This window comes from Vulpes vulpes, chromosome 3, assembly GCF_048418805.1.
Source record: "Vulpes vulpes isolate BD-2025 chromosome 3, VulVul3, whole genome shotgun sequence".
In the NCBI taxonomy this organism is placed as follows: domain Eukaryota; kingdom Metazoa; phylum Chordata; class Mammalia; order Carnivora; family Canidae; genus Vulpes; species Vulpes vulpes.
In genome coordinates, this window is record NC_132782.1 from 113,863,749 (window position 1) to 113,879,755 (window position 16,007).

The 16,007-nt window shown below is 65.3% G+C and overlaps 2 protein-coding genes across 43 annotated transcripts in view; one reads left to right on the forward strand and one right to left on the reverse strand.

The window, feature by feature from the left end:
• Positions 1-3,160, forward strand: part of PKD1 (polycystin 1, transient receptor potential channel interacting) — a 41,198-nt gene extending 38,038 nt beyond the window's left edge. For 9 of the 15 annotated variants that reach the window (XM_072754027.1, XM_072754015.1, XM_072754016.1 and 6 more), the window contains 6 exons: positions 35-163; positions 381-555; positions 677-967; positions 1,066-1,200; positions 1,281-1,586; positions 1,682-3,160. In XM_072754027.1, coding sequence (XP_072610128.1) covers positions 35-163; positions 381-555; positions 677-967; positions 1,066-1,200; positions 1,281-1,586; positions 1,682-2,149 — 1,504 coding nt within the window. In that variant the 3' untranslated portion in view covers positions 2,150-3,160. Of the gene's footprint in view, positions 1-34; positions 164-380; positions 556-676; positions 968-1,065; positions 1,201-1,280; positions 1,587-1,681 lie in introns of those variants that run through there. The other 6 variants (XM_072754014.1, XM_072754020.1, XM_072754022.1 and 3 more) reach the window with 2 other exon arrangements.
• Positions 3,161-3,162: 2 nt separating this feature from the next.
• The window catches only part of TSC2 (TSC complex subunit 2), a 33,807-nt gene continuing 20,962 nt past the window's right edge, over positions 3,163-16,007 (reverse strand). For 5 of the 28 annotated variants that reach the window (XM_072754045.1, XM_072754049.1, XM_072754046.1 and 2 more), the window contains 18 exons: positions 15,738-15,831; positions 15,457-15,559; positions 15,167-15,261; positions 12,309-12,470; positions 11,952-12,104; positions 11,737-11,849; positions 11,033-11,245; positions 9,809-10,012; positions 7,756-7,886; positions 6,853-7,349; positions 6,616-6,691; positions 6,352-6,438; positions 5,359-5,545; positions 4,847-4,986; positions 3,838-3,916; positions 3,676-3,767; positions 3,479-3,577; positions 3,163-3,401 (listed from right to left, as the gene is read on the reverse strand). In XM_072754045.1, the coding sequence (XP_072610146.1) occupies positions 3,231-3,401; positions 3,479-3,577; positions 3,676-3,767; positions 3,838-3,916; positions 4,847-4,986; positions 5,359-5,545; positions 6,352-6,438; positions 6,616-6,691; positions 6,853-7,349; positions 7,756-7,886; positions 9,809-10,012; positions 11,033-11,245; positions 11,737-11,849; positions 11,952-12,104; positions 12,309-12,470; positions 15,167-15,261; positions 15,457-15,559; positions 15,738-15,831 (2,696 nt within the window). In that variant the 3' untranslated portion in view covers positions 3,163-3,230. Of the gene's footprint in view, positions 3,402-3,478; positions 3,578-3,675; positions 3,768-3,837; positions 3,917-4,846; positions 4,987-5,358; positions 5,546-6,351; positions 6,439-6,615; positions 6,692-6,852; positions 7,350-7,755; positions 7,887-9,128; positions 9,198-9,808; positions 10,013-11,032; positions 11,246-11,736; positions 11,850-11,951; positions 12,105-12,308; positions 12,474-13,834; positions 13,964-15,166; positions 15,262-15,456; positions 15,560-15,737; positions 15,832-16,007 lie in introns of all 28 variants that reach the window. The other 23 variants (XM_072754041.1, XM_072754039.1, XM_072754040.1 and 20 more) reach the window with 12 other exon arrangements.

Sequence of the window (16,007 nt, forward strand, 5' to 3'; positions counted from 1 at the left end):
CTGCGGCAGGGCTCTAACACTGCCCCCTCGCCAGCAGCGTCTGGTCCTGGGGCTACTGCGCTGTGTATGACAGCGGGGGCTACGTGCAGGACCTAGGGCTGAGCCTGGAGGAGAGCCGTGCGCAGCTGGGCTTCCTGCAGCTGCATAACTGGATCGACAACAGGTGCGCGCGCCTCCGCGGCCCCCCACCTCCACCCCCGCAGCCCCTCAGGCTGGCACAGCAGCCCTCCTCCTGCCACGAGCCTGCGGCTTCCCCAGCGTTACGTTCCTGATGGGCCTCTCACTCAGCCTCCACCTCCCCCCGGGTCCATGCATCACCTGCCGCTGCCCCTTCCTCCCGGAAGGCACCTGGTCTTACTGCGCCCCCTTCACAAGCGCAGGAGCCGCGCTGTGTTCGTGGAGCTCACGCGCTACAGCCCGGCCGTGGGGCTGCACGCCGCCGTCACGCTGCGCCTCGAGTTCCCCGCTGCCGGGCACGCGGTGACCGCCGTCAGCGTGCGTCCCTTTCCGCTGCAGCGGCTGAGCGCCGGCCTCTCCCTGCCGCTGCTCACCTCGGTGGGTGCTCGCCCCGCCCTGGCCCGGCCCGGCCCCGCCCACATCCATCGCTCGCCCCGCCCCAGATCCCGCCCACACCCCCGCCCCAGGCCCCGCCCATCGCTCGCCCCGCCCCCCGCAGGTGAGCCTGCTGCTCTTCGCACTGTACTTCTCCGTGGCCGAGGTGCGCACCTGGCGCAGGGAAGGGTGTAGACGCGCGGCACATCCCGGGGCGTGGGCGCGGTGGCTGCTGGTGGCACTGACCGCGGCCACAGCGCTCGTGCGCCTGGCCCAGCTGGGTGTCGCCGACCGCCAGTGGGCCCGCTTCGTGCGCCGCCGCCCGCGCCGATTCACCAGCTTCGAGCAGGTGGCGCAGCTGAGTGCCGCGGCTCGCGGCCTGGCCGCCTCGCTGCTCTTCCTGCTCTTGGTCAAGGTGAGGTTGGGGCCGGGGGGACGCGGGGTGGGGGGGACGCGGGGTGGGGGGCACTGCCAGCCGGTGGGGGCTGGTCAGCTGACCCCGCTTGTCCACAGGCCGCACAGCAGCTGCGTTTCGTGCGCCAGTGGTCGGTTTTTGGCAAGACGCTGTGCCGGGCCCTGCCGGAACTCGTGGGGGCGGCCCTCGGCTTGGTGGCGCTTGCCGTGGCTTACGCGCACCTGGCGGTTCTGGTAGGTGAGGGTGAGGCCGGCGGGGAGGGGGAGGGTCTAGCCTCGGACGCGCCCCTCACTCCTGCCCCCTTCCCTTGCAGCTGGTCTCCTCCTGTGTGGATTCATTTCGGAGTGCGGCACGGGCCCTCTTGGTGCTGTGCCCCGGGTCAGGGGGTCCCACCCTGTGCCCTGCCGAGTCCTGGCGCCTGTCCCCGCTGCTGTGCACTGGGCTCTGGGCCCTGCGCCTGTGGGGCGCCCTGCGGCTGGGGGCCGTCCTTCTAAGATGGCGGTACCATGCCCTGCGTGGGGAACTCTATCGACCAGCCTGGGAGCCGCAGGACTATGAGATGGTGGAGCTCCTTCTGCGCAGGCTGCGCCTCTGGATGGGTTTCAGCAAGGTCAAGGAGGTGGGTACGGCCCAGTGGGGGGGAGAGGGACACACCCTGGGCCCAGGTGAGCCCAGGGTGCAGCCGGACTGACCGAGCCCCTGTGCCGCCCCCAGTTCCGCCACAAAGTCCGCTTTGAAGGGATGGAGCCGCTGCCCTCCCGCTCCTCCAGGGGCTCCAAGTCCTCCCCGGATGCACCCCCACCCAGCGGGGGCTCGGACACCTCACGGCCCTCCACATCCTCCAGCCAGCTGGACACGCTGAGCGGAGGCCTGGGCCGCCTGGGGCCCCGGGGGGAGCCGGAGCCCTCTCGCCTGCAAGTGGTGTTCGAGGCCCTCCTGACCCAGTTCGACCGACTCAACCAGGCCACAGAGGATGTGTACCAGCTGGAGCAGAGGCTGCAGAGCCTACAGGGCCGCAGGAGCACCATTCCCCCAGCCTCGCCTCCCCACAGCCCCTGCTCAGCCCTGCAGCCCGCCCTGCCCAGCCGTCTTGCCCGGGCCAGTCGAGGCATGGGCCTGGCATCCGGCCCCAGCAGGGCTTCCCTGCTGGCTAAGAACAAGGTTCACCCCAGCAGCACTTAGCCCCCAGGGCACCGGGCTCCCCCTCCCCCGCTCTGGCTTCTGGGAGGAGCCGGGGCAGACACTGCTCAGTATTAACTTCTGCTGCCCTCAAGGTTTGGGCCAGCAGAACAGCTGCACAGAGGCCCCGGAGTAGGCAGCCTAGTCTCTCTCTGGGGGTCTCAGCACTTTAAAGAGGCCGTGTGGGCAGCCAGGACCCAGGGGCCCTCCCCAGCTCCCTGTGGGCGGACACAGCGGTATTGGGCTGAGCGCCCAGCCTCTGGCCCAGCCTCTGAGATGCTAATTTATTACCGGAGTCCTCAGGTACAGCGGGCTGTGCCCAGCCCCACCTCCTGGGCAGACATCTCCCCTTGCGAAGGATCCAGGCTTCAGGGAGGGAACCTGCACCTCCCGTGGTCTTCCCCACTAAGTTATTATCTTTCCTGTGCCCCTGCTGAGTGCACTCCCCTTCCGCTGCCATCTGTGTGTCTATCGTCAGTAATTTATATGGGGTTAAAATGTATATATTTTTGTACGTCGCCCTATTTTTCACTAGGACCAAGGGACCTGGTGGCTGAAGCAGCCCTGTGCCCACTGTCACCCATGTTGAGGGGGGAGCAGGGACTGCAAAGCTGGCCTCCCTCCCCAGACATCTGACCAGGGGGCCAGGGCAGCAGTGGCTGCTGCTTGCATCCAGGTCTGGCCTGAGGCAGGTGCTGGGAGGGGAGGCTCGTTGGGAGGGTACAGCCACCTCCGAGGCAGTTCCTGTCACCCCCGGCAGCAAGATGGCAGAGCCCAGACCTGCTGGTGCCAGGTGTGGGCAACAAGCAGGACGAGGACAGGGCAAGAACTCCAGGGTGGTCAGGTGGAAAGAGCCCTCCCCGGGGGCTGGCTCCTGGGGCTGGGGAGGGTGAGCAGGGGGCCGCGGGTGGCCCGACTGGCAGCCCGGTACCACGTATGTGGGCATGGCCACAGCTACAGCCTTGACCCCACCCCCCACCCGACAAAGTCAAATAAACAAGCTGGCTGACTGCACCTGTGTCTGTGAGCCTCGAGGGCTACACCTGCTTTATTTCAGGGGCGCACATACAGGCAGGGCGGCCCCTCACACAAACTCCGTGAAGTCATCCACAGAGGAGATGAGACGCTTCCGCTGGCCTGTCTCATACGTGGGCAGAGGCTCTGCCGGCGCCTGAGCAGGGGCTTTGGGGTGGCCCAAGGGGTGCATCTGCATCAGTGGCAGGCTGGGGTTGGTGTAGTGGGCTTCCTCGCGGATCTGAGGGACACCAAATGCTTGAGCAGCCAGCCCCCCGCCCCCAGCCCCCCACCACATCTGGGGCCCGTCTTCTCTACCCGGTGGCGGAGTCGCTTGATGTGGCGAAGCCTGGCAATCCACTTGGAGGGATAGATGTCGGTGGGGTTGGAGCGGCTATGATGCACTTGTGAGGCCATCTAGGAGGGGAAGGCAGAGCAGAGAGCCCTCCAGGGGTGGCCCCTGTGCACCCGCCCACCTGCACCCCCCCCCCCCCCCCATCATGCCCTCCACTCACATTTGCGTGCAAAGCCATCTGACGTGCCACAAAAGGCAGGTTGCGGTCAGACACGATCTTGGCCACGCTGGTATCCACAAGACCTTCCATGTCTGGGGAGAACCAGAGCTCACACGACGGCTCAGGACCCTGAGTGCCTACCCCCTCCGCCCTGGGGCTCACCTTTCCTGCACTGCAGGGACACCAGGTTGCACTCATAGTCCAGGGGGGTGATGATCACGTGGACGAAGTTGAACTGGCCCTGCCCAGACGAGAGCAGAGGTCACCCCAGCCCTGAGGACTGCTTCCTGCCACTTCCTCACCCAGCTGACGGTGGCAAGCTCGTCTGTGTTGGTCACTCGCTACCTGAACCAGCCTGTGCTCTGCTCTGTTAACCACTGGCCACTGCACACACCCTTCCTTCCCACCAAAGCCAGGGCACGCTGCCTTCCCCCTTCACCCCCCACTGCACGTCTGGATGGCACCTGAATCCACCTGAGCTCAGGTTCACAGTCATGACTGCACACAGGCACAGGGCCCCCCTCATGTCCCTGTGTGGTCTGGGGCTCCTGCCTCACCATCTACCAGGAGCAGCACAGGGCGCTCTGCATGTTCCCCATAGTTGAGGCGCCCGCAGGGACAGCTCCGCTGGGCACCCCTGCCCACGACTGGACGCTGTTCAGCAGCTGGGGGCGCTGTTCAGTGACCTCCTCTGAGGCTTCCCTGTGTTTAGAATACACCGGACACCCCCGCCTCCCCGCTGCCCGGCCTCCCCGCCTCACAGCTGTCGTGCAGGTCCCTGCCCGCCGACAAGTCTCCCGGACCGAAGCCGCCTCCTCGCGGCGGGGCCTCCAGCCCCAGCCCGCCGAGTACAGCCGCACATTGACTTCTTTACTCCTAAGGCCACAATCACTATCCTTGTCAGTACGGAGAAGGACGCTGGCTCCAGAGGGGCCCCAGGAGACCAGTGCCCGGAGGGCGGCACGCCCACCCTGCGGCTGCCTGGGCTCAACCTGAGCTCACCGGCGCTACCTCCGGAGTCTGCGCGGCCCCGCCCCGTGCTCTGGCCCCGCCCACAACACCGGCCCGCCCAAGGCTCTTGCCCCGCCCACACTGCCCCTAGCCCCGCCCCCACGGTCTGGCCCCGCCCACACTACACCCCAGCCCCCGCCCCCCCACGCCCAGAACTCACTCGGATGGTGCCCAGCTTGAAGTCCTCACCAGAGTCGTTGTAGACGATGGACACAAAGTCATTGCCCAGGTGGCGCTTCTTGTCACAGCGGTGCTTGTCCACATCCTTGGTGGGCATCAGGGTGGCAATGTGGAAGACAGCTGCGAGGCGGAGGGGGCCGAGCTGAGCGGCCCACATGGCCCTAGGTAGAGCCCAAGTGAGGGCTCCTCGGGCTGCCATCAGGCTGGTGTTGGTGGGGACGCAGGCAGGGGTGGCCGGGGCCCTCTGTGCCTCTCACCAGGGGCACCTGCTGGCTTCCCCAGAGGCTCTCCGAGCCTGCCCGGCCGGCAGCACTCAGCTCCTCTCCCCGAGGGCAGAGCTCGGGAAGCAGCTGCCAACCTCATGGCTGCCCCATGCCAGGCCTGGTGAAGTCAGGCCCCCTGGCACCCCCACCCCCCTCTACTCCGTGGCCCAAGGGCAGGCCAACACCAACGGGGTGGGGGACCGACCATGTGCCAGAGGAAGGTGCATACCTTGCATGATGTCGTCATGCCAGCAGTAGGTGAACTGGCCATCTTCGCCACACACGTCCAGGCCCCCCAGGTACACCTTGTCCGGCTGGCAGTCTTTGAGCTCGATGAGCTTGCCCAGGCCTGTCAGGAACTCCGTGTACCTGTATGAGCCATGCTCGTTGGACAGGATGGCGAGCTCACTGCTGCTCTGTGGGCAGAGAGGAGCACGCTGGCACCCGCCCCTCCTTCTACATGGCTCCCCAGGGCCGGTCCATGTGAGGCCATCCTGCCCAGCACCTGCCGGGAGGTGGGGGGTGGCACATCCTGGACACCCTCCCGTGCACACAGAATTGGTCTGCCAGTAAATGTGCTCCAGGGGACCATCAGAGCACGTCCAGGACTCTGGCATTCCTTGGAATCCCAGTCCCCGTCCACAGACCTGCCCCTCGCACAGAGACAATCAGCATCCCCTTCCTCCGGTTCTCCATGCAGCAGAGGAATGCTTTGAATATTTAGGCAGAGTCACCTCAAATCTTTTGCTCAGAACCGTTCACGGCCCTCCCATCTCCTTGGGAATGAAAGTGCAGCTTCCCGGCAACCTACGAGGCTGTCCAGAGCAGCCTTCCCCTCTCCTTCCCTGCTCCACCCCTCCACACCCTGCGCAGTGGACACTGCGCCAGCCACCCCAGGGCCTTGGCACCTGCCGTTCCTACACAAAACACTCCCCTCCTGCACTTTGTCCATGCCTGGCTCGCTGATGCGAGCAGTGCCCTGCCCACACCTGCAGTATCCATGCACCTGCCACCTTCTCTGCCATGCTCAGCACTCCCTCGGGCACCACGTGCTCACCCACTCACCTGTGACTCTTGCTGTGTCCCTGGCACCAGTACGGTACCTGGGATAGGGTGTGGCAACTCACGCAACGACTGAGCTCTATGGCAGAGGGGATCAGACCCTGACCCCACCCCAGGCAGGAAGGCCACGCAGCCCCACCCTGGCACCCAGAAGCCTCACCTGGCCTTCTCCCACATACAGGACGGCGATCTTGTGTGTGTCGTATGATGGAATCTGGTCGAGAAGCTGCACTGACCGCTCGAAGGACTGTAGCCACAGAGCCCTGCCTGAGCCTTGGGTGGGGGCCGGCCCCTGCCACCAGCCCTGAAGCCCCAGCCAAATTCCAGTCTGGGGAGGGTGTTCCCCACCCAGGTAGCCAAGAGCTAGGGCAGCCCACGGTGCCCCCCACCAGGCTCCAGGGGGACCTGGAGAGAAAGCACCCACCTCATTGGGTAGAAGAATGGGCTTGTTGGACTCGTCACCAAAGAAGGGTGAGTGGTAGAGCTGCAGGAACACAAAGCTGTCGGGGAGGGACAGTGAGGCCAGGTCGGGAGCCACAGGCCGGGTCGGCGTCGAGGCCAGTTCTGTCTGCCCACGCTCAAGGCGCAGGCCTGAGCCTCTTGGACACCACATCCCCGTGGGGACTATCTAGCAGCTCCTGCCCCCGAGGGCAAGGCTCACCTGGGATTGATGCCTGGCACTTTCTCGGTGTTGGAAGCCCCAGCTCTGCTCCTGAAGGCGTCCTGCTCTACCCTTTTGCCTCTGCGTGATGGGGCTGAATCAGAGATGGTGTAGCCTCTGGGCCGCAGGCCACTGGGGGAGCGGGGGCAGCTGGAAGGCAAGGGACCCTCGGGCTGTGCGGGGCCCTGGCCCTGGTTCTCTTCACCTGGGGTGGACCAGGAGGCACCCGCCCCGTCCAGAATCCCGGACTGTGACCGGGCCTTGGCCTCAGGGCTGAGCCGGCCAACATCAGACTTGTCCCCGGGGTCCCCGAGTATATCCTGCAGGGTCTGCAGCTCAGGGGAGGAGCTGGACTTGCTGAGGGGCTGGGAGGGCTGGAAGGAGAGCTCCACAGAAGGCCGGGCGCCCTCAGAAGAGACGGCTCGTTCGATGGGGATCCCTCCAGCAGCCAGCTCCTCTGCAGGGAACTTCTCCTCCTGGCTGGAGCTTGAAGACGACTGCCAAGAATGAGTCCGCAGGGCCTCCATCAGGAGGGGTTCACTTGGCGGCGACGAAGCCCCACCCCCCGTCAGGGCCACAGAGCCCCTCAGTGGCCAGTGGATGGCCCGCCTCCCCCCCCCGCCCCCCCACCGGACAGCCCTGGGCCTGGGCCCCACTGAGCAGCAGAGCCCAGCACCCGCCAAACCAAAGGATGCCAAGGGCAGCGACCAGCTATCCTCCTACGGGGCCCACTGGGAAAGCCCAGACTATCTGCGCGGGACAAACTTGGAAGGACACGTGGCCGTTTTTTAGGTGAGAAAAGAGGAGAAAAGCCTTACCAGAGTGCATAGCAAGTCCGGGAGCCACAGACGGAGTGAGCAACCCCACAGTGCCCCCGCGCCCCAGGCTCCCCCATGCACTCACCCTGCTGTAAGCTTCCGTGCGGCCATAGCGCCGGTCTGTGCCTAGTGTCGCCTCGAAGTCCTCCAGCTCCGTGGGCTCCACTGGCAGACTGGTCTCGCTTGAATTTCCCTCCTCCAGAACCACCGCAGAGTCTGGGAGGACACGGATGGGGCTACTGGGAGCTAGCCCGGCCCCCGGGGGCTCACATGGCCTCAGGGGCACCAGCCTCTCCCCACCGAGAGCACACAGTGGCCCCCGACAGAGCCTCACCTAGGGCCTTCCTGGCCTGTGGCTCTAAGCTGCCCACACCCCATCAAGTCAGCTGGAGGAGAGCACTCAGAGGGGCCCGGGCGTGGCCCCTGAGACAGGGCGTCTCCAACACCGGCTCCCTGGGCCTGGGGTGAGGGGCATCTGGTTCCTGGGATCCCGCCCCTGCTGCTCCAGCGAGGTAAACGGGCAAGGGCAGCACAGACCCCATGAGGGAGGAGTCCTGCCTAGGACAGGGCCTGAACTCAGGAAGAGGGGCGCACCTGGACCAGCCCTCGGGAACAGGAGCCCAGAGTTCCTCCCTAGCTGGACCCGAGGAAAAGCCTGACACAGAAGAAATCCCTGTGCGCAAACACAGATGGGAAGCGCGTTCCAGAAAGCAGAGGCGCGCCATCGGAGCCCAAGCCAAACCCGGAGCTGGGGAGTGCTAAGGAGAGGCCACTACGCCCCTAAGCAGCATTTCCTGTGCCGGTGTCAGGGCAGGGGTGGGGGGCGTCAGGGGTGGAGCGCATCAGGGCAGGAGTCGAGGTGAGAAGCAACCGAGGGTTAGCACAGCCCGAGGCCGCCACGCACACAGCCCCGGCACACGCACAGTCCGTTAGCTGCCTGCCATGTCCGGTCTGCACGCCGCCCTTTCCGAACTGGCTCCCGGCCACATGGGGGGCCCAGGGGAGCCAGAGGGCTGTGCGAGTCGGCCCCTCCCTCCACCTCCCGCAGCCTCCCTCCACCTCCCGCAGCTGCAGCCGGGGCCTGAAGGCGACAGGCCAGCCCACAATGAAGGTAGACACGGCCCAATCTGTGGGGTCACCAAACCAATCAGGCCACCAGAGGCCAGGGCCAGGCTCACCCCCAAGAGCCATCCCCCACCAGCATGTGGCTGAGCTGCCCACCATCGCCTCATTGGGCCCGTTGACACGGAACAGGGCTCAGCTCAGGATACAGGGCAGAGGGGCCCACCAGCCAAGCGCAGGCATTCCGCACAGATGTCCTCATGCGAGACGCAGCCCTGCTCCCAGGGACAGGGGGCGAGCAGCGGCCGCGGAGGGATGACCGCATGAGGGGCGACGAGAGCAGCACGGGGCAGAGCGGCGGCAACGACCACTTTCCTTAAAGAGACGTACGAATACCTGCCCAGGAAATGCTCCTGTGCAGCTTTCCTTGGCAACTGGACTGGTACAGGGAGGAGAAAGAGGCCACTGCAGGGAAACCGCGAGCGGCCAGTCAGCGGAAGGACAGACTACGCACAGTCGAGCGGAGAGGAAAGGCGCACAGAGCCCGAGCCTGGAGGGAGAGAGCGGAGGGCCAGCAGCGGCCGGCGGGCGGGCTGCTCATGGCCCACGCGGGCTCCGGCTCTCTGCGCTGCTGCAGGGGGTGTCGGGCAGGGGCAGGGGGAACGCGCCCTTCCTCCTCACTGACAGAGGCCGCGGCCGCGGGGAAGGCCAGAGGGTGGCTGGGAAGGAGCGCACCAGCCCAGCCAGGCAAGGGCACGAGCGCGCGCAGGCAGGCTCAGGCTGTGTGCTCGGCGCATCCAAACCCAGACCCAAGCGCAAGTGCAGCTGCCCTCCTGGGGCCCCGGGTGTGCCCAGGGGCGTGCAGGGCACAGGGCGTGCGGGGCTCGGCCGCGAGCGCTCTGGATCACTCTGGTCGTACCCGCCTGCCCCTCGAGTGGAAGATGGCCTGGCCTTTCCGCAGAAATGGGTCCTGCACCCCAATGTCAGGTCGTGGCTGGGGCAAGGAAAGCTCAGAGACCCCTCTCCGGGGCGTCCCCACACCTCCAAAGGACACGCCGGGTGGGGGCAGCACTCACCCGTGTTAGATCTCGGGGGCGGAGGGGGCTTGGCCGAGCCTGCGGCAGGCACCGACAGGGACTTGTACAGAGCCGTGTCACGACGCTCCTTGAAGCGCTCAGCGGCCATGAGCGCATTGGACAGCTCCTGCAGAGGCATGTTGTTGATGTCCGACGAGAAGGGGCTGAGCGGGTTCTCCAGGCTCATCAGCCAGCTGGTGTTCCCTGGGGAGGGGCAGGCACCACCCCTTAGGCCGCATACCCAATGTCTCCCCTGGCCCTCCCCTCCCTGCACCCCATGTGCCACCCTCTAGGGCCCATGCCAGGGGGCAGTAGGGTTCCTGTGCCCAACCAGGGAGCGACAGGGAGGGGGCTAGGCCCTAGGCAAGGCTTGCCCCCGACGCCCAGGTCAGGGCAGCGCCCGTGTAGCAGTGGCCCACCTCACACGTGAGCACCACTCTGCACCCAAGTGAGCTCTGCGCCCAGTCCAGGCTCGACAGAGGCATCTCCAGGCACCAGACGTGGCCACTGGGAAGCCTGGACAGGGCACAGCCGAGGGTACTTCTGGGCTGTCCCTCTCCCCATAAGGCCCCGGGGCCCACACTCAGACTCCACTTCTACACTGAGCGTCCTCCAATCCCGAGCCTCTCACCCTAACCCCTGACCCACCTCCCCTTTCCCCGCCTGGGCCTCCTCATCCTGTCTCCCGCCTCCCCCTGCCTGCTCCCCAGCAAGAGCCAGAACCCGAATCCCCATACCCACGATCTCCTGACCCTGCCGGCCACGCCATGCCCAAGCAGGTCCTGGGGCTTGGCTTACTGAAGTCCCTCTTTCAGCCTGAATACCCGTCACGGGCTAAGTTGTGTCCCATGAAATTCACGTGTTAAAGTCCTAACCTCCAGCAGCTCATTAAGGTAAAACAGAGCCACACGGGTGGCCCCTGGCCCCCTGGGCTCTTAGGAGAAGAGGAGACAGGACACCACCCCACACCGACGGACGAGCTCAGAGCAATCAGCCCTGCCGACCCCGTGACCTGGGACTCCCAGGCTCCTGCTGCTAGAGCCTCGGGCACCTGATCTCCTTCACCACTCCCCTCTGGGGACCCAGCTAAGGCACGGAGCACGGGCTACCTCAGCCCCATCTGCTGCCACTGCCTCCTGAGGATCTAGAGCCCTCGCAGGGAACAGTCCCACGCTCACCGGGGTGGCAGAGACCCCGGCGTGCTGAGTGCAAGCCCCCCAGTACCTGTAGGCCTCCGGACCAAGATCTCCGCCCAGCCCTGGGTCAGCAGCGGTACGTAGGCTGCCAGGCTCGTCTTCTCCTGTGCTGGGAACCGGGCACCAGCCGAGGCCCTGTCAGACTTGCTGGCCAGCGCTGCCTGCGTGCCTGGGGAAGTGGGGCCGCCCAGCAAGTGGGAGGCTGGAGTGTCCAGGGCACCAACACGAAGACCGTGGCCCCCTGAGGAGGAGGGCAGGAGTGCTGGTGACCACCACCTACCCAACACGGAGCCACCAGCACGGAGCCAGCTGCTCCACCCAGGGCCCAGGGCCACAGGCAGCTCAGCCGTCCCCGGGCATGGCTCTCTTACGGTGTCAGCACAGGTGGACGTAAGGCAGGAAGAACGGGCCCCAGCAGCCACCCCCCAGTCGGACGAGGGCTCATTCCAGCTGCAGCAAAGGGAAACCCCAGGGGCGAGCCGAGCTGAGGGCCAGGGCCATGGAGCATTCACAGGAAACCCTGACCGTGAGAAACAGGCCCTGGGCAAGAAGGGGCCCTCCCATCCTACAGACGGCTACGCACCCGTGGCCAAGGCTCACAGAGACAACGCCCCCATTATTCAAAAACGAGGACAGGCCTGAACTCCAGCACCTGGTCCCCAGGCTCCCAGGAGTCTTTGCAAGCACCCCCAGGGGCACCCGGGAAGAGGCAGGGTGGGGGCACAGGCTCACCGGACATGGAGCGGACCCGGTCCCGGGCGCCGCGGCACACCTGCTGCCCAGCCTGTGACTCCAGCTTGGCAGGTGCCTCCTTTGCCTGTCTCACATGCGTGCCAGGGTCCGAGCTGAGGACAGAAGGGCCCATGCAGAGCGTGACCATGGTGCCTCACGGGCTCAGGACAGCCATGGTCAAGGCCTGCCGGGCAGGGGGCGCCAGGTGCACTCACCTCAACTCGGGGCCACCTTGCTGCTCTCCTGAGTCCAAGCCCAGCAGCGACCGGGTCCCCGTCCCCACGCTCGTCGTCACAGTAACAAGCTTGTTCCCAACCAGCCAGGTTTTGGTCCTGCCACCAGCCAGGAGGAACTCTCCCACCGGAGACCTGAAAGTACAGGAGCCTCAGCCAGGCCCGGGCCCGGTATGTGTGTGTGGGGGCCAGGGGGGGCCCAAAGGGGCATCAAGGTATCAAAGGTACAGTGACCACGGCACGGCAGGACCACTGCCTGCTGCCACGGCTTCCGAGTGTAGTCACAGCAGCAAAGCCGGGGCCTGGCCTCCCGCCCCGCCCCACGGGCCTGGCTCGCACCTCTTGGGCACCGCTGTGAAGTTGGAGAACACGTATCTGGCCATCATGTCCAGACATGTTTCCGTGAGCTCCAGGTGGAGATTTTTCAAGTTGTCATCAGCCTGGGCCATCGAGTTCTCGTCGGCAGACCCCAAGCTGGCGCTTGTGAGGGACGTCTGGATCCTGCTGGAGGGAGGGGCCCCGCGAGGTCAGGGCCCCGAGGAGCGACCCCTCTCCCACCGGGGGCCAGAGCTCCAGGCATGCATGTGCTGGCAGGGCCGCACCCACAAACACCCCACCGGGGCACACGGCTGGTCGAGCCACGGCCTGGCAAACCACGCGGACCCTCCTCCCAGAGAGAGGAGGCGCAAGGCCTTACGGGAGAGACCCAGGCCCACTCGTCAGAGCAGAGGCTCGGGAGACAGGGCAGAGAGCGACGTCCCCTCACCGAAGCACAGGAGAGTTAGGGGACGCTTTGAGGCAGAACGGTTTAGTCATGCAGACACACAGAGACCACGACACACAGACAAAGATTGCATTCTGCCCTCAAGGCCACCTCCCGGTGACAGGGAGGGTCTGGGCTTCGTGTGCAGCTCTTCCCCCTCAACTCAGGCCCCCCAGGATCCGCACGCACCCACTGACCCGGAGAAGAGGCTCTCGTGGCTCTGGTTCGGATACCAAATTTCACAGCCCCTTTGCCACATTTGGCTTGTGTTAAGGAACCGGCTAAAAAGAGCTGAAAGCCTCGTCCCCCTGCGCCCCCGTCCCTCCTGGCCAAACCCCACTTGGCAGAGGCCAGCCCGAGGCAGGGGCCTGAGCCAGGCAGCAGTGAGGAGGTGGATCTCCAAGCTTCGGACTCCGAGGCCTGAGGGGGCTTCCTGGGGAGGAGACAGCCCCCCACCCTCAGCTCAGTGCAGCCTAGCCTGGTCGGCGCGAAGCAGTGACCCCCAAGAACCCGCACCTGCACTCAGACGCAGCGGGGAGAGGTGACCCAGGCCGCGCCCCCGCCCCCCCAGGCCAGCCCCCACCCCCACTGCCCTACAGAGCCTCCTGTTCCCCTTCAGCCACAAAAGAAAGCAGCCCTTACTGCTAAAAGAAAGCTCAAGAATATGGCGTCACTTGAGACGATATGACAGCCAAACCCTAGAATGCGTGCCCCCCAACCTGCGTGGGCGCCGCTTTGATACACGAAGGCCCCTTACCTCCGGGGACAGGCCTGCAGGCAGCTGCCACCGGACGCCTGGCTTTCTCAGAGCTACCGCCCTGCTTCGGGCTCCCGGGCCAGCTTCTGAGGATGCCATGCAGCCAGCCCGGGCTCGAATGAGGCTTGGGGACAGAATGCAACCTTTCCACCCCTCACCTCCAGGCTCCCCTGGACCGAGGGCTGCCGCTCGGGCTCTCCTGCAGCTCTGGCCAGGGAGGGCGTGGGCAGGTGACGAGGTCATGCAAGCAGCCCCATGCACCGCCACCCGGGTGCTCCCGCCTGGCAGCGCCACCTCTCGGGCCAAGCTCCAGGGCCTGGCCCCCCGCCCGACAGAGCCCACTACCTGCGGACCACATGTTCAGACACACTGATGCTGCGGCATCGGAAGGCCTCGGCGGCAGAGCTCTCTTTGAATTCTTTCACGGGTGGAGAGTTATTCAAGCCTTGTTTGGGGGGTCTGGCTATCCTCAAACTACCAGGTGAGGAAGGAAGGCCCAAGCCCCAGAGAGCCCAGCTCCCGGGAGGGAGAACAAGCCATTGGAGGCATGAGGAGGAAAGGTCACAGGCCACAGGGTCAGGATGGAGAGCCCGCGGGTGAGATGAACAAAAAATCATGCCAGAGGCCAGTTAGCAGGGGGAAGAAACAGAAAACAAAAATGCATGAAAATACATCTTATAAACATGACAGAAAAAGTAAGGCTTCACGCACGGTACCAAAACAAAAAACATCAGTGCAAATTAAATGTGGATGGAACGCACCACACGGCAGATTCCAGCTGTGCTGACCAGGCGTCCCACCGGCCCCACGGGCGGCCAGCACCACCCCGCACAGGGGCCAGCACACCCTGAGGCCCCAAAGGTCGCCATTCAAAAGGCCGGTTCTTAGCCCCAGGCCCCTGGCGCCCAGCTACTGGGGGCTTGAGAAGCCAGCTTTCGACTTTAGGTCACACTGACCTGGTCATTCTGGAAAATGCCGTATCCCCACCAAGGGAGAACTGAAAAGCTTGGGCAGAAAGATGGGGACAGAAAGAGGAGCTGCCGTTCGTATGAGATGCACACAAGACACGAGGCCCAGCACAGCTCAGATCTGGTACCAGCAGCCGCGGTGGTCCAGAGGAGCAAGCCCCCGGATCAGCAATGGCTGGAGAGCAAGCTCAGGAGGGGCGGCGCTGGCCCAAGGCTGGGCTGACCGCAAGGCCCCGAGCTCGTCCCCATCCAGGCCAGGGATTCAGCTTCTCAGGAGCCACGGCTGCCCTGATGCAACCCTTGGCTCATTCAGCGGAGTCAGACCCAGGCCTCGGTGCCCTACACCTAGCATCCCAATTCCCTCCTCAGCGAGTCTGCACTCGGGATGCAGGCAGGCCTGGCCACAGCCCAACCCCGGGCTCCAGGACCCCACAGGCCACCGGGCCTGGCTGGGCAGGGAACAGCTGCTCCTCCAGCTAAACATGGGTGTGAAGGGCCCTCCCAGGCCCTGCCCGGCCTCTACACCAAGACCCCCAGTGCCCAGCACGGTCCGCATGGGGGAGAGCCCGAGCCTCATCCCATCGCCACTGGCTGGCCTCGGGGCAGCAGCTTAGCCCAGGCCCTCTACGCACCATGCCAGCGACGGGACAGGCTTACAGCCCCGCCCCAGCCCAACCTGACACTGGGCACGCCCCCCGCAGGCCCACACCTCTTGGGCCTCTCGTTGAGACTGGTGCTTCGTGCTCTGAAACTGTCCTTCTCGGGGGTGTCATCAAAAGACAGGAGAACGTTGGAGCGCAGGCCCTGGCAGGGTGGAGCAGACCTGAGCCACGGGCCGGGGGGGCCCACCCCCACGCCTGCAGCGGATGGTATCTCAGCAAGCACCGCACCCAGTAACACCCATCCCGCTCTCCCTTGACCGTCACCCCACTCTGGCCATGGAAGCCAGTGGCAAAACGGGTCCCACCCTAACAAGGAGTTTGGTGTCTGCTGGCCTACCTTAGTGATATAAGGAACAAAATCCTTCCGGAAGGGCAGGCGGCATCTAATGAACCACATGGCTATGACGTGATGGGCCAGGCACACGATGTACTGATTGAACCTGTAGGAAGGAAGGGAAGTGATGCAGCCCCGACCGGGGCCCCGAGACCACCGTGCCTGGAGCCACGCATAGAAGAGAGGCCCATTCTGGGTCAAGGACCAGCACGGCGGCCCCACTTCTGCACGCAGAGGCCTTGGGCGTGCCCAGCTCGCAGGCAGCAGGGCTGGGCAGCACTTACTTGGAGGGATTGGTGTAGGGCAGGGAGATGGCAAACACGCTCGCGTACTGCTCTGCTGCGAAGTTCCTGTACAGGTGGGGCAGCCTGGCCAGCGCTGCAACACCAAGACACAGCGCTGAGGGGGCCTGGGCTACTTCTGAAAGGACCTCGAACAGGACCTTTCCTTGACCCTGGGCGCTGTATTCCAAGGGCAAGGAACCTATGTCCCCAGGCCGAATCCAGCTGGCAGCCTCCCCCTGGGTCACCTGTGAGCTAAAGATGCCTTTCACG